General features: G+C 43.1%; 1 protein-coding gene across 1 annotated transcript; it reads right to left on the bottom strand.

Moving 5' to 3' along the window:
- Window positions 1-1,398: 1,398 nt before the first annotated feature.
- On the bottom strand, window positions 1,399-12,686 carry LOC131564591 (C-terminal-binding protein 2). The gene is made up of 9 exons (XM_058815074.1): window positions 12,586-12,686; window positions 11,863-12,017; window positions 11,628-11,772; window positions 8,993-9,199; window positions 8,168-8,382; window positions 7,253-7,383; window positions 6,965-7,092; window positions 6,313-6,433; window positions 1,399-5,259 (listed from the first exon to the last, which is right to left on the bottom strand). The coding sequence occupies exons 1-9, from the start codon at window positions 12,632-12,634 to the stop codon at window positions 5,088-5,090; spliced, it is 1,323 nt and encodes a 440-aa protein (XP_058671057.1). The 5' UTR covers window positions 12,635-12,686; the 3' UTR covers window positions 1,399-5,087.
- Between the last annotated feature and the right edge of the window lie 2,752 nt (window positions 12,687-15,438).

The following is a 15,438-nucleotide window of genomic DNA, read 5'->3' as shown; positions in this document are numbered from 1 at the left end:
CCCACAGATAGCATGAGTAACTGCTGCTGGCCCCAGAGGACCGGCAGCACCGCACAGATTGGGGTGCTTCACTTTCCAGTGAGGCAGATTTTGGAAAGCAGGTGCATTTAGGAAGCAATTAAGATACAAAATCAGAAGGTGAATGAATTCAGCTGTCATGATTAGCTCATAAATCTGAACAGTTATCATGTAGCACAGCTCAATGTCCTAAACCTGCCCCTTTTCAACATGAACCACAAAATACTTAATCATCTTATAGTATCTGTTTCTGCTTTTGCAGTAAAGGCACAGTAGCAGTGCTAGGAACTGTAATGAGGAGCAGATGCTATACTCCATACCAGCACAAGGATACTCTTGTGAAAGTAGGTTGCTCTTTCGCACATATTGTTTCTTCACTCTGGCAGAGTCCCATTTGACACTGAATTAGCAACAGCAAAGACAACTTGCTTGCTTTCACTTCCATTTATTCAAATGATTGTGCCCAGTTGTTTCAAGCGGATGACATTTCCTCTTTGTTACTTTCTAGTTAAAGGGATGCAATGTACTGACTGGAACATGGGTAAGGCAATGCCTAATACCAACTGAACAACTACACAAAACTTCAAAGTATCAGTGGCACTAGCACTCCGTGCTCTCCTCCTGTGCTGTACAGCATCTCTGAGTTTTGATTTGCTACACACCATTAGATTGACTAACTCCCCTCCCCTGTTTTTCTTTTTAAGTACAGTACTTACATGAAACATTACTGAATGGTAGCAGAGCCATTATGTCTTAGATGTAAGTGCCATGGTAAATCCAAGATCTGCTACATTCTTTGAAGACCAGTCTTTGTCCTCATGTCTTAAGTTTCTTTACTGAAACAGTAATATTACCAGCTGTGCACGACAAATAGTACCACCATGTGAAAGATTCCAAGTGCCCCTATGCCCCTTCGCATTCCACCAGTTCAGACTCCCATTACTGTAATAAAGCAGACCAGCATTTCCCATCTCCCAAGCACAGTGCTGGATATTCCAATGGCATACAGCACCAGGTGGGCCAACAGTGATAAAATTCAGCAATACTAGGGGTTTCCTAAGTGTCATTAATAATTGACCCAGACAGCATAAGTCATAAAACGTGAATTAAATTCAATTTAAAAAAATACCTAACAACTTTTCTATGCTAATTCTGTTGCACCAACCTCTACTACAAGTTAGAAAAAATAGTTTCATAAGCTGTGTGTTAATTTTAAATACTGCTTTACTGTGAAAGGGTAAAGACAGCTACTGCTGCTAAACTACATACTTAAATAGCTGCAAAACAGATAACACAATTTCAGCTTGTGAGAAATCAGGTAAGTAACCAGCACCCTACATCCAAAGGTGTCCCTTAGGCACTGAATGTGGCTTCTTCTCCAGACTGCCACCTGCACAGCCTTGAGTGATGGCAAATGCTACAGCATACAAAGAAAGTAACTTTCCAGAGTGGCTGATCCAGGGACCGATTTTGTGGAATTTAAATAATTTGAGATGCGGACACTCACCTGTACAGGTTTTCAACCCTCCTTTTCAATACTGTATCTAAGGCTACCCCTTCCATAGACAGCAGCCATGTTCTTTGGAGAACTTTATTAAAATATATCCAAGATCAGTAATCAAACATTTTCTAATGAGCCAGGAGAGAACTGAAGTGAGGAAAACATCTGTACAGAGGACAGTGCTGTAATTTTTTGTTTACATGCTTTATTTCAATGTTTCACAGTTTAATCATTGTCTACAAAAATATATTTCTGAAACTCTGAGTCCTCTATAAAAAAAGCTGGTCAGCAGCAGTGACCCTGACAAACAGAATGTACCTTGGGATAGTGTGAGCACCTCCTGTAAGCAGATTAGTGCGGCTAGGGAACACCTGCCTCACCCTGGGAGACTCCTGTTCTTTGGGATTAAAGCTCTGCAGTAGTTCTGAAAGAAGGCATCAAAAAAAAAAGTCACTCCATTTCTGTATACTGCACTAAGCTTGGAAGGGGGAGCTGCAAGTTCAGTGTATCACACAACAAAGAGTGCTGACAAAGTACTTGGCACTCCAGGAAAGAAGATCTCAGGATGCTTTAGTACCAGTAAATTTTTCTTTGAGCTATCCATTCAGAACAGCCTTTGTCTGTGATAATAGGTTCAGGCTGTCAGCAGAGGTACAAACAGCACACAAGCAGAGTAATCCTATAAATGCAAAGAGAGTCCTTTGAGGACAAGACGAGGGTTCTGTTCATTTTTACCTCAACATTTTCTGCTGTGGCTTTAACCAAGAGGAAAATTACTGTCATATCCAATAACAAGTGTACATTGTGTTGGATAGAACAAGCCACTATCAATGCTGTCAGCTTCAACTCCTTGGTACCCATAACTGGAAATATTTCTTACATCATCAATCATTTAATTCCTATGCTTACTAGTCACTAGTGTATCTAGCCACCAAAAATATGAACTGAGAAACTCATATTTCCCCCAAATGAAATTTTTCTACTCTTTCTCTGCTCAGTTATTTGACTTTCTATAGAGATACTTGCAGTAACAAAGAAAAAAAAAATAAATTGCCTCTTCTAAAAAAATAAATCTATCTTGCATTGTGCTCTAGAAAAGACAAGGTCAATGTACTCTGATCCTCAAAGCTCGTAACTAGAAGCCCATTACCACAAAATAATCTCAGTCCTGAACCCCTAAGCAGGGCAGGAATTTTCAGCAGCAAATAAAGAGTAGTTATTGACAGACTGCTTCCCTCATTCAGAAGATGAGCTCTCTGAAAACTTTTCCACACCTGCCTGTCAGAAGATCTTTCTGAGCCAGCAGCTTATGAAATCTGAATTTCCTAGAGATTAGAGAATTCAGGAGAGTGCTGATGGTTATTTTAGGTACACCTGCAATCAACGGGCTTCTGAGCTCCAGGCATTTGTTCAGAAAAAGTTCTCCTGTAACTCATGCCTACCACCAGTCTCAGTCTGATCTGCTAGACCTGAGCAGCCAAGGAGGTATATGAATGTGAAGTAGAATCAGAATCATCCACAAAAACATAGAAGCAAAGAATCTTCACTGAGACAAATACCTTATCAAAAAAAGATACTCAGCACTAGAAAACTAGTATTATCTCACTAATACTAAACAGCTCAAGTGTAAAATTTTTAAGAAAACACCTGAAGTTTACTTCTTGACTATTTTCCTTTCTTGAATTTCTGAGAGGAGTGGAGAAGGGGAGGAGAAAGGAATGAATCACTGTATTAGTAGTAAGCCACTACAGAGAAGGCAGTATTGGAAAAACAAAATTAAACCAGAAAAAAAAATCTGAGAACTTCGTTATTCTGAAAGCTTTCCTTACCTTCCTAAACTAAACAGCCTAAACAGAAGATTTTGTCCATACTTCAAGTTCTTTCACCAATCTGTTCCCATCTGTTCATCTTCCAGTCACAGACACACAACAGAGAGAATAATCAAGGGAGGCAGAGAAACCCACACATAGGGTATGCCTCCCATACAGCACCTACTTTAATATATCCAAACAACATAAACAAATCAATCAGATATTGTTACATCTTGCACATGGAAAGACTATAACTGAAGTGTAACAAGATTAAATTAAAGGAAGATGTGAAATTAAAGAAAAATATTCTTCTGTGGAACCTCTTTGCTGAAGACTCCACACCCCTTAAAGAAGCGATTCATATTCAGTCATTTGTGAAATGGAGAAGACTTGCCAGCAACAATCCTGCCTTGGCTTCAGGTGAAAAACTGCAAGTATTAATTCTCCTTTTAGTATCACAAAGCCTATTCATGTAAAACAAACTGCTGTCTTGCGTTGCCCTGCTGCCCTGCCCTGCTATAGAGATGAGTATATCACAAAATTGTAGACTATGCTGAGTTGGAAGGGAGCCATCAGGATCATGGAGTCCATCTCCTGGCCTTGCAGAAGACACCCCAAGAATCCCACAATGTACCGACAAGCATTGTCCAAGCACTTCTTGAACTCAGATAGGTTTGGTGCTGTGCTAGCCTCCTTGGGGAGTCTATTCCAGTGGTTAACCACCTTCTGGGTGATGAACTTTTTCCTGACTGTTAAAAGCTGCCTTCTCCACCAGCACAGACAAGTGGGATGTTACTTCTAGCCGATGCAATTATGCAAAAAGAAAACAAAATCTGTATCTTAAAGCTTAGAATTCTAGTGTGAGGGATCCCTTGTGGATAAACACTGCCATAGACTACGAGGTACTTTGTGTGAAGAATCTGCAACTGCAGCTGCACATTATTGCTACTTGCTGTCTCTCAGTGCACGCTTTTCCTATTTCAGCATTTTCTTACCTTCTCCAACTTATAGACTCCAGGGTGAAAAATTCTGAAACCTCACAAACATGGTTGCCAACAAAATACATTTGATGACATTTTAATCCCTTCCAAACTATTTAGAAGGCTGGCTTTGACAGTGCTACTTTTAACTTCAGGCCTAGAACTGCATAGAGAAAACTGTGTATGGTCAAGCATTAACAGTGCCTGCGCTATGCCTGTTCTCACAGGAAACGTTAATTAAAACAAGCAAAGTAACACAGAGAGCTTAGCCTGGCTGCCTTTTATCAAGGGCATAATGAAGACAATAATCACAACTTCTCCAATTCACTAATATTTTTTCTAATATTCCCCATGGCTACACTTAAAAGAGGTTCTGCCAAATTAAATTTAAGCTACAAATCACAACTGAAAAGTGTGCACTTAAGTTTCAACCACCAAGGACCATCCCTGATCAGGTGGCTTCACTTCCATTTTCAAGCACACAAAGACAGTTCCCTGTCACAGACAACTGAAGCACATACATGGGAGAACTGATTCATTAAGCCAATGGGAGGCAAGGTCACTGCTGCCGTGCCCCAGAAAAGGAGAAAGATTCATCAAGAAATTATAACTAAAAGGTTACAAAATAAAGGCAAGAGCTAAAGTCTGTCAGCAAGGAAATGCATTCTCCTGTCCCATGTGAACAGGAAACAGTGTCTGTAGGGTGTTAAAAAGGTCCTAGGAGGAGATGCCCTCCTACTTTTTTCTGCTGCCAAAGGAGAGGAGAGAAACATGCTGCTATTGGTCAGCAGGAATCTCTCTGTCTGCATCCAGTTTGCTTGTCTCTCCTGGGGAAGGAGTACGTGGTGCAGAGTGAGAAACAGGAGGGATCCCATGAGCTACAATCCCTTCCACTACTGGTGGTTCTGGTAGCCCAGGGTTGGCTACTCCCACTACTCCTGGAGGAAACCTAAAACCAACAAAAACATAGAAATTACAAGCTTGTCCAACAGAGTTATTCGAAGGAAAAGGAGCTATGCCCTCAGACGTGCTGAAAACAAATCCCTCTTTCTAAGAGAAACGCTCTGAGATAGAACACAGAAAAAGTCTCCAGAGCTGAGGAGAAGCAGTGGTATCCTAATGCCAAATGACACCTGTTTGCAGACAGACCCAGACGGTCTGAGGTCACATACTAAGCATTTGAAAACAGATACAAAATTTATCTCCAGTTGAAAATATTGTGAGGCACTCTATGAAGGCACCTGGAGGCCTAGGAATTCCCTCCCCATCAGCAGGAAGAGTGTAAGCTGCAGTTATCCTTCACTGGGCTCCAAGACAGAAAAAGTAAGAGGCTGAACTGATAAAACAGCTAGATGCAAGATGAAAAATAGGAGAGTGACAGTCATGAATTGCTAATGAACTATTCTTCCATCACTTCCATTCTGCTTCCCTATGCCCTCTCCATAAATACATTTCAACTTCTCTAGATCTCTCATAGAAGGAAGGAAAATATATTTCCTACCTTTGCAGATGGGAGACAAACAGAAGGGAAGCAACCCGTCCACAATCACTTTACAGGTTTGTAGCAGATAAACTCAAATGCACTCTGTTTAGACTACTGAACAAATCCACTGGAACAGTGACTCAGTAATAGTCTGTATCTGGGCTACATGTAAGAACTGTGCTTTGTTTTTATATAGCCCTAATGCTATGCACAACTTCTAATGTAGAGCTGCAGACCTTTTTTAGGACATTCAGCAGGCTTTCTTATATTAAGGTATCTCTTGGGCATGTCTTCCAAGGATTTGGAAATACTGACCAATATGCAGCTGGAACTCAATATGACCAAGTACGTGTTAAATACTCGTACACCTTTAGAAGTGCTGCTGTTAAGTTTCAAGAAAGAACTCTATATATAGAGTGTATAGGAACAGAGACATACCTGTTTGCAGGTACAAGCAGTTCTCAAAAGCCCTGGCCTACTTCAGCAGGAAGATATGCTTGGATAACCTATGTATCTCACCTGTAAGCTGCAGCTCCATTGAGTTCTGGGTGGACAGTTGCAGGATCAATATTGGACCACTGAGCTGCTAACAGCAAGTACTCCTTATTAACACAGTTTCTCAAAGCATCAGGTATATGACCTGCAAAGGCATCAAGAATGACAAAAAACCCCCAGAAAACAGGTAGGAGAGACTTGTTCCCTGCAGCATTTACAAAGGAAAGTAGAAAGGAAAAGCGCAAAATCTTTTCATCCACTTCCACAGGACACACTGGATACATGAGACTCTCCTCTAATCATCTGGTGTCTGGAGATGGCAAGAAACTGATCTTTTCCTCCCACTTCTATGATCAGGTAAAAATTATTGCCACAAACTGCAACTGCCAAGCCTCACTTTTTTCAAGAGACAACATGTACTACTCAAGGAAAAAAACATACAGTAAAACTATCAAAGGAATTATTGCAAAGGATTTGGAAGATGTGGGTAAAAAGGCTTTCCCAGGGAAAGAGCCACTCTGGCACTAGGTACAAGAATTCTCAGAAGCCAAAGATACAATTATCAACTTACACGCCAGTCCCATAAACCACTTAATGAGTCTAAGTTTTCAGAGCAATCAGCATAATCCTTGCAGTGAACTAACAAAATTTAGCAGCAGCTGCAAATCTTCATTACCTGTAATAGCTCTACGGATCTCTTTAGCTGCATCTTCTCTGGATTCAATGGAAGCCTGTTCACTGTACCAAGCAGTGTGAGGGGTGCAGATAACATTGGGTGCATCTTTTAACGGCCCCTGAGCAAAACTGGGGGGAAGAAGAAGGTTTTTTTCCAGAAGTGATAACCCCATCTGTAAGCCAAATAACAACAAAAACCCCAAAAAACCCAAACCCACCAAACCGCCAAAAGAACCATCCAGTTTAGGTGAACCACCAGACAGCAGCAGGCATGCAGGTACAACATTACCTGAAAGGTTCAGACTCATGCACATCCAATGCTGTTCCTCTGATTCTCCCCTCTTTCAAGGCTTGTGCTAAGGCTTTCTCATCTACCAGCCCTCCCCGGGCTGTGTTGACTAAGAAGCAGCCCTGACGCATCTGAAAGAAGAAAAATAGTACATGCATTGAGAATGAGACTTTTCATGGAAGCTAAGTGAATCTTGGGAAATCTACTGGAAATGAGCAGGAGTCTGCAGTGACTAGATGAGGTCTGGAGGAACTAGGAGTGCTTTCACTGCAAAGCTTCCCACAGGGGAAATGCCTGCAAGCAATGCTTGAGAAATTTGCTCTAAAAATCAACAAACAAAACCATAAGACAACAAGGGCAAAAGTGGAACTCTAAGTTCTGCACTCCATATTCATCCTACTACATTAAAAAAAAAAAAAAAAAAGGACAGGAACCATGACTCAAGTATCCAGCTACACAAAACTGGACTACAATGTCCAAATGTCTCTCATAATACTACTGGAAAACATTCATAGACCACTTAGCCTGAGACTGGCTTTGCAGTGGGCTTGGGCAGAGAGGCTTTGGCAGCACTGTGTAAAACAATGTACACAGTCCCAGCCATGCCACATCTATCTCTAACCAGTGCAGTAAATTATTTTAAAGATAATTTGAAATTATGGAATCACCTAAAATATTCTTTATAAAGGAAACTACTTTGCAAGAAGAGCCAATCCTGTTCTTCTCTTAACATAAAATTCTATACAGCACAAAGCACAGGCACCCAGATCCACACGCTCCCAGCCTCCAAAGGCAGCAGGAGGCACACAACAGAGGCAGCAGGATTCACACGCTCTCAGCCTCTGTGAAAGCAGCAGTTTTGGTTTGCATTCATTTCCACAGTGCTCTGTGGGGGAAATCAAGCTCCTGCTGCACCTGTTTAATAGTGAAGTCATTGATGAGGTGATGGTTATGTTCATTCAGGCTGCAGTGCAATGTGATGCAATCGCTGTGCATTAGTAGATCCTGCAGGGTTCCTACTCGTTGTAAACCCAAGGATCGCTCCACTCCATCCGGCAGATAGGGATCATAGAAAATCACGTTGAAGCCAAAGGACTTGGCTCGCAGAGCCACTGCCTGTCCAACTCGGCCTTCACAAAAGAAAACCCACAATCATCAAGGAAAGGTAAAACAAACTTTAAAGACAAGATACTGGGGTAGACTGGGAGCCTACACTGAAGTTTACTACCAGGGGCCAAGGTACTGCAGCCCTGGAAACCCCTAGGATTGCCATAGGGATCCAGAGGAGGCTATTCAGTGCTGCTCCTATGTAACTAATTCTAGTTCCTCCCCATGCAATAGCCAGAACGTAGTCAAGAAGCAGTTCTGTTTTCAAACCAAATCTAGACTCTGAGACAGAGATAATAATCTGGCTACAAGAACTTGGAGAAGGAATTGGTAGCCACCTTTCAGGCAGTTTTGCTACTGAGACAGTACTTAGCACAGAGGGAAACAGTCACTGAGAAGAGCTGTATAAATGTTCCAATTCTTCTAACCATCTGGAATCAAAAAAAGAGTAACCAATCCCCTGACATATACCCAGATCTTGAAGATATCCAGAATAGGGCACTAGCATTCCTTAGGAGTCAGTGTGTTTCACAAAGAACAGTTGTAGAATTATCACTTTTCTCAGTATGTGACTCTTAGCTTCCCAAAAACGTTCACAGTTCTCTTTTCAGTCTAACAATTCCCATCACTTACCGAGTCCAATGATGCCCAAAGTCTCCCCACGGATACGCACAGCACCTCCAGCTACCTCTCGAATCTGTTCTACGCTTGAGGCTCGATTCCCTTCCCGCAGAGCCTGATGTAGCCAAGTAACACGGCGATAGAGGTTCAAGATGTGGCAGAGGGTAGAGTCAGCAGTCTCCTCTACTGAGGAGGAAGGGATGTTGCAAACGGCAATGCCTGCAAAGCCATAGAGGTCATATAAGATTTTTAGCATCACAATCCTAAATCAACATAAAGCTCTTTAAGCACAAATGCCAAAAGATAACTGAGTACTCCAGAACTCAAGAAACACAGGATTCATTTCAGAACCTCATTCTACTACAACACAGATGACCAGCCGTCCTTTCAATCCCCCAGGAAATACCATTCCTTCTTTATAAATATGTATTTGATTATCATACTCAGCAGAAAAACAAAAAAGCTGAAATGAGAAAACTGGGCCATACAAGTGATACATGCAACTAACTGTTTTAAAAGACCTGCGTTCAAAAAGATGCACTCCTTCCACAGATACTCCTGACAAATTAACAGGCATTCTGTAGAAGAATTGAGACAAATGGCTGAGCTCCTCATGCCTCATGGTCCAGATGCTCACTCATTAGCCTCCCCAGGAGCAACAATAACTAACTAACTAATTAAATGCAGACAGAAGTCCCAGGAGCTTCTCTAAATCCACTTGAAGTCAAGCTTAAAAATAGCACTCCCACTCTAGAATAACATACAAACACAAGGACCATAAAACCCATGGCTACAACTATCAAGTAAATTAGTAATGCAAACAGAATTGAAGTCCTAGAAACATAAATTACTATCAGAAAAGGGAAAGATGGAACTCTGCTCAGAACTTCAACCAGATTCTGATACAATCTATGAAAAAAAAAATAGGAGGGTGGAGGCTGGAAACATAAAATTTCATTCCTGCTATCCTTCGTTTGACAAACCACCAAAGAAATAAAAATAATTAGATGGAAAAATGGTCTATTCCCAAATATAACCCTAGTCACTTGCCAAACCAAGGCAACTCTTCTACCTCAAAAGTCCACCACCTAGCTAAAAACTGGAAACTAAATCTAGGCAATGGTTGAAGGCATCATTGTTTCGTAAGCCTAGTCAGAGGAAACATTTGGCTAAACTCAGACCATGCTTTACCATGAGAATTAGGAGCGCAATGGCCACAGACAACCCCAGATATCCGACTGTTGTTCTCTATCAAACTATTTCCAATTTTGCCATAATGCCACACAGACAACTCAGAGGACATGAGCAGGGGTGATAGAAAACACCAATTTCTCTTAATCTCACTGGTTGCCATCTCATTCACCTCTAGACAAGCCCCATGCATTCATCTGTTACACAGCCAGACAAAGATTGTGTTAACATACAGTATCATACCTAAATGTAATGAACAAACACAGACAACAGCCCTTTGGTCTGAAGATTCAGAACTCACAAGGAACAGTATCTTACCTCTGAATGAATTAAAAGGCCTGGCTAAGCATGAAAACAACCATTAATTGCCCATTAAAAAGTAAATCTGGCCACATGTAAGGGTCATTGCACTGTCACTCCACAGCAAAAGTGGCAAGCAATGGTCTGATGGTGAAGGAATTTTGACTCATTTCACCTTGGATTAATGAGTGCGCAGTGGAGGAAAAGGGAAATCTTTGAATCTGAATGAATCAAAGACATGGATGGTGACCTTAAGTAGAGAAGCATTAAGACTAGGTTAGGTTCCAAATTCAGCACAAATATGGCTGGATGAAAGCCAAGGACCTTGACAGGAACTCTTAAGACTATTCCTTTGAATCATCCAAATGAAAAGGTTCTTTTGACCTAATTCAAGCACTAGCCCAATACACACTATTCATTTATAAGAAATTCACCTGTTCTTACAGATCTGAAAATTGCAATGCTTGCCTATTTCAATTTTATATACTAATACCTGTATTTGATTTAACCTTAACAAGACCTGCATTACATTAAGGAAGCTTTAGAATCCCTTACACCTGTAAAACTCAAAAAAGAAGAGGAAGGACACTTGAGTGACACATCTCACCTATGAGACTAAAAGGTCCAGAAGTCTCACTACCATCTGTTTAGTAAATAACATCATCTTGTCACCTGATTCAGACACTTTTCACATGCCTAGGATTCCAAAGGGATAACTAATAAAGTTTTATATCAGAATCTATTTGCATATGCAAAATTAAGGAAAAAACTCATGAAGCATTTACAATGAGTTTATCTGGCATCAGCATTTGCAAGCAGCTTTTTTCAGACAGCAGTTTGCTCAGGTGTCACAAAAAGACCAAAGTCACCTCACTAAAAGTTAGCTAGACATCATATTCAGATTCTTGAATCCCAAACAACAACAAAGACACCAACATCAATAGCAGAGCAATCTGAAAACTGAGAATGTTTCTTTTAAGCCCCTATCAGCCCCTCTATTGGTCAGCTTCCTAAAGATACCTGATACTGAGCAGCTCCAAATCTTTGTACATAGAAGTTTTTAAACGCAGTCAACTCAAAAAGCACAAAAAGATGTTCAGTGTTCAATTTCACATTCAGTTCTGATCACAACAGACACCTAACAGTGTCATCATACCTAGTTCTGCAGCGGATTTGATGTCAACATTGTCATAGCCACTGCCAATACGCACAATGACCCTGAGGGCTTTGAATTTCTCCAGATCCTGACGAGAAAGGGTAATGGTGTGGTACATCAGAGCTCCCACTGCCTCATTCAGCACCTATAACAAAAACCAGTCCAAATCAATATCTGGTTTGATTAACTAAGAGGCAAAGCTCTACTTCTGAATCTTGCACATCTTCTTACCCACCTTTTCATGGATTTCCTGAGTTGACTGAGCATCACAAAATGCCACTGTAGCAACGTCCTTCAAGATGGGCATCTCCACAGTGCAATCTCGTCCATCCAGGAGTGCAACCAGTGGCCGTGCTGGCATTGGGCCATTCACAATAGGAGGCCGTATGCCTATTAAGAAAGTGAGCAGGAGTGATTACATAACAGACAAGAATTCTGGAACCCTCATCTGCTAGTCCAACAAGTAGCTAATAGCATTTAGGAACAGATTAGGCAAAGCAAAACACATGAAGACAAAACACAGGGAAAAGACACTGAGAAAAAAAGCACAACCACCACTTACATGAAGGAAAATAAAGCATGCATTATCAATAATAATATATGAGAGGTGATCTGCTCAGCAGCATGCCGTCTTACTCCTGGCTCCTGAAACGAGTGACAAAGTCGCTTCATACCTCCTCCCCAGTGACCGGCCCTCCCTCCATCCCAGCATGCCCAGATAATATTTCCCCCTTAAGTGAGCAGAACTTGTACGTCCACAGAACCTCCGACAGTCAATAGCATCCGGCCCTTCCCAGAAGGCCGTAGGCAGCGCCTCCGCGTGCGGCGAGGCCCTGCTCGCCCCCGGCCAGGCGGACGCTCAGCTCCACAAGCGCGCAGCGGGTCCCCGTGGGGGCAGGTGCCGCTGCCCACCGCCCGCTGCTGCCGCAGCTGCCGAGAGGCGCCCGCCCCGCCTCACCTTCACAGATCCGGTCCAGACGCTGCCGCTTCACTTTGTGCCGGTCCATGGGCCGGGCGGGGCCGCGCCGCCCTCGGCGCCGCGGAAGGACCCGGGACCCGTCACTCGCCGCCCGCGCCGCTGCAGCGGAACCGGAAAGACGCGGCTGGGCCCACGCGAGCGGCATCGCCGCCACCGAGGCGCTGCGCGCTTCCGCTTCCTGTCCGCTGACCGTGGGCGTGCGAGGGGAGCGGGGCCGGGCCGGGCCGGGCCGGGCCGGGCCCTTCCGGGCTCGTTCGGTACTCCCGGGTCACAGCCGGCTTCGGGCCGGCTGGGGCTGCAGGGAGTGGACCAGGAGGGTGCTTACAAAAAGCTGGGAGGTGGATCCTGGGATGTAGCTGCAGGTCTTCCTAGAAAGCTCTCTCTGCATGAGAAAAATAGGGAGTCATTCAAATCGGTTCTGCTTCTGTTTTGCCACTATTGCAGCCGGGTCTCCTGCGCTTGTCCCGTGCTTCTGGGAGTGGATCAGCGCTGCAGTATCCGCTCATCCTGAGAATCCACTACATAAATCACGACAAGGACGTTACCAAGCAAGTTCTGTGCAGTTTCTTGAAGAACAAATTAAAGTTATTTATTACACAAACCTTCCTAGTACCTGAAGTTCATACAGTTGATCTACGTTCACACGGTCCTTTTTGAAATACCTCCCACATTCCATTCAGATAAACCATGGTATGTTTTAACAGATCTGTGTGTTCTGTGTTGGAATTCGGTGGACAAAAAGCAACGTGATAATTGGAACTGCCAGCTAGCGACTGTGTTGGAACAAATGGGTTAAAAGCAGATGACTGTCTGTAGAGGAGGATTGTAAACACGAAGCTGGAAATAATCCTTACTAAACAGAGGTGAACACTCCAATGATCCTCTGGCATGTCCCCAGTTTAATGGCGCCTATGTCTTCCCTTGTATGCATCTGCTAAGGGTTTGCTGTGGGAATTCCCCAGTTAGCAAAGGAAGGGAAATAAATTACTCTTTAGCCATGGGTTTGTGGCTCTCCTGACTGCTGGCTGCCTGTGCTGACACTCACTAGAGCAGTTTAATAATAGCAAGGTAAATATGTTTGGCAAAGATAGAGTGCTTAGAAAAATGTGTTTCAAGGCCCACTGGGTTAGATGACCCTTAAATATCTCGGATTATTTCATGAACTGGTTGAAATAGTGACAAAACCATGAAGAGTGGCTCTGATCCCAGGCACCTGGAAGAGGCAAAAACCCACCTGTGTGGAAAGAGACAAGAGGATAGGCTAAGGAATATTAATTCATTAATTTGCCTGTAATTAAAAAATAATCTGGTGCATGTAAGTTGTTTGTGGCAATCTGTGAGACTACTACTTGTTTCCAACAGTTTGTCAAGAATTAATTCAGAGTCTGTGCTATATGTGGCTACTTAAAAAAAATGGGTTGTGTTATCCATTTGGCTTGCATGCCAAACCTCAGAGGCAAGCCTTCTAACACATTACTGAAGCAGCCCTAGTCTCCTGGAGCACAATTGCCTATGGCCCAGAGAATCTCACTTTACATTTTTGCTGGCTGACCTTCATGTCTGTATAAAAAACCTCAGTTAAAATCTCCCTGAGTGCATTCAGGTATCCTCCTCAGCTGTCAACACTCTTGCTGATAGCTCTTCAGGCAAGTACTTTGTTGGATGCTTTAAAAAAACAGAAGGAATAGGAAGCAAGAGAGGATTTTCCTGAGGACAGATGAAGAAATTGGAAGTCCTAGAAACCCTGTTTCCAGGGGCAAAATTAGTGAAGAAAGCCTCATCTATGTGGGTACAGCTACTCTGTGCAGTGGTCCAAAGTCCTGTATGTATCAGAATCATAGAATAATAGCATTTGCTTAGTTGGAAGAGACCCATCACAATCATCAAGTCTGACTCCTGGCCCTGCACAGGACATGCCAAGGATCCCATGATGTGCCTGCAAACTGTTCAAACACTTCTTGAACTCAGGTGCTTGGCGCTGTGACCACTGTCCTGGGGAGCCTGTACCAGTGCTCAACTGCTCTTTGGGTGAAAAACCTTTCCCTGATACCCAACCTAAACCTCCATGACTCAGCTCCATGCCTTTTCTTCAAATCCTGTCACTGGTCACGAGAGTGAAGTGATTGGCACCTGCCCCTCTACTTCCATTCATAAGAACGTTGAAGACTGCAATGAGGTCTCCCCTCAGTCTCCTCCTGGTCACAAACCAAGTGACCTGAGCTGTACCTCATAAGCTTCCCCTCCGGTCCCTTCTCTACCCTCGTGGCCTCCTTTGGATGGTCTCTAGTAGCTTAATGTCTTCTTAATATTGTGGTGCCCAAAACTGCACACAATACTCAAGGTGGGGTTGCACCAGTGCACAGTAAAGCAGGACAATCGCCTCCCTTGACTGGCTGGCAATGTTTTGCTTGATGCACCCCAGGACATGGTTGGCCCTCCTGGCTGCCTGGGCATATGTTGACTCAGTAGGAGCAGCTTGTACCTCAGTCTTTCCTGGTAGTCTCTAAAGCACATAATGCTGCTGATAAGATGTAAAGTAAACAGCCCCCGTGCTGCTGCCCTGCCATGTGCCCATCTCTCTCACAAGCAAAGAGGAGAAAATTTACAGGACTGATTAAAAAAGGAACCTACAAGAGTGATTAAAATAAGAACCTACTGGTTCATGTTCTGTGTTCCACAGCTCTGAAAGGCAGTGAAGGTGTCAGCAGAGTGGCATCACTGATCTTTGTGGCCTAATGAAGCTATGAGTCTTCTGTCTCATGGCTTGAATGAATAGAAGTCCAGTCCATTTCACTGTGGAAAGCAGCTGCAGGACTGCTGCTGAAACGAGAA

This window comes from Ammospiza caudacuta, chromosome 16 (assembly GCF_027887145.1).
Source record: "Ammospiza caudacuta isolate bAmmCau1 chromosome 16, bAmmCau1.pri, whole genome shotgun sequence".
NCBI classification, from domain to species: domain Eukaryota; kingdom Metazoa; phylum Chordata; class Aves; order Passeriformes; family Passerellidae; genus Ammospiza; species Ammospiza caudacuta.
This window is presented reverse-complemented; position numbering and strand designations above follow the sequence as displayed.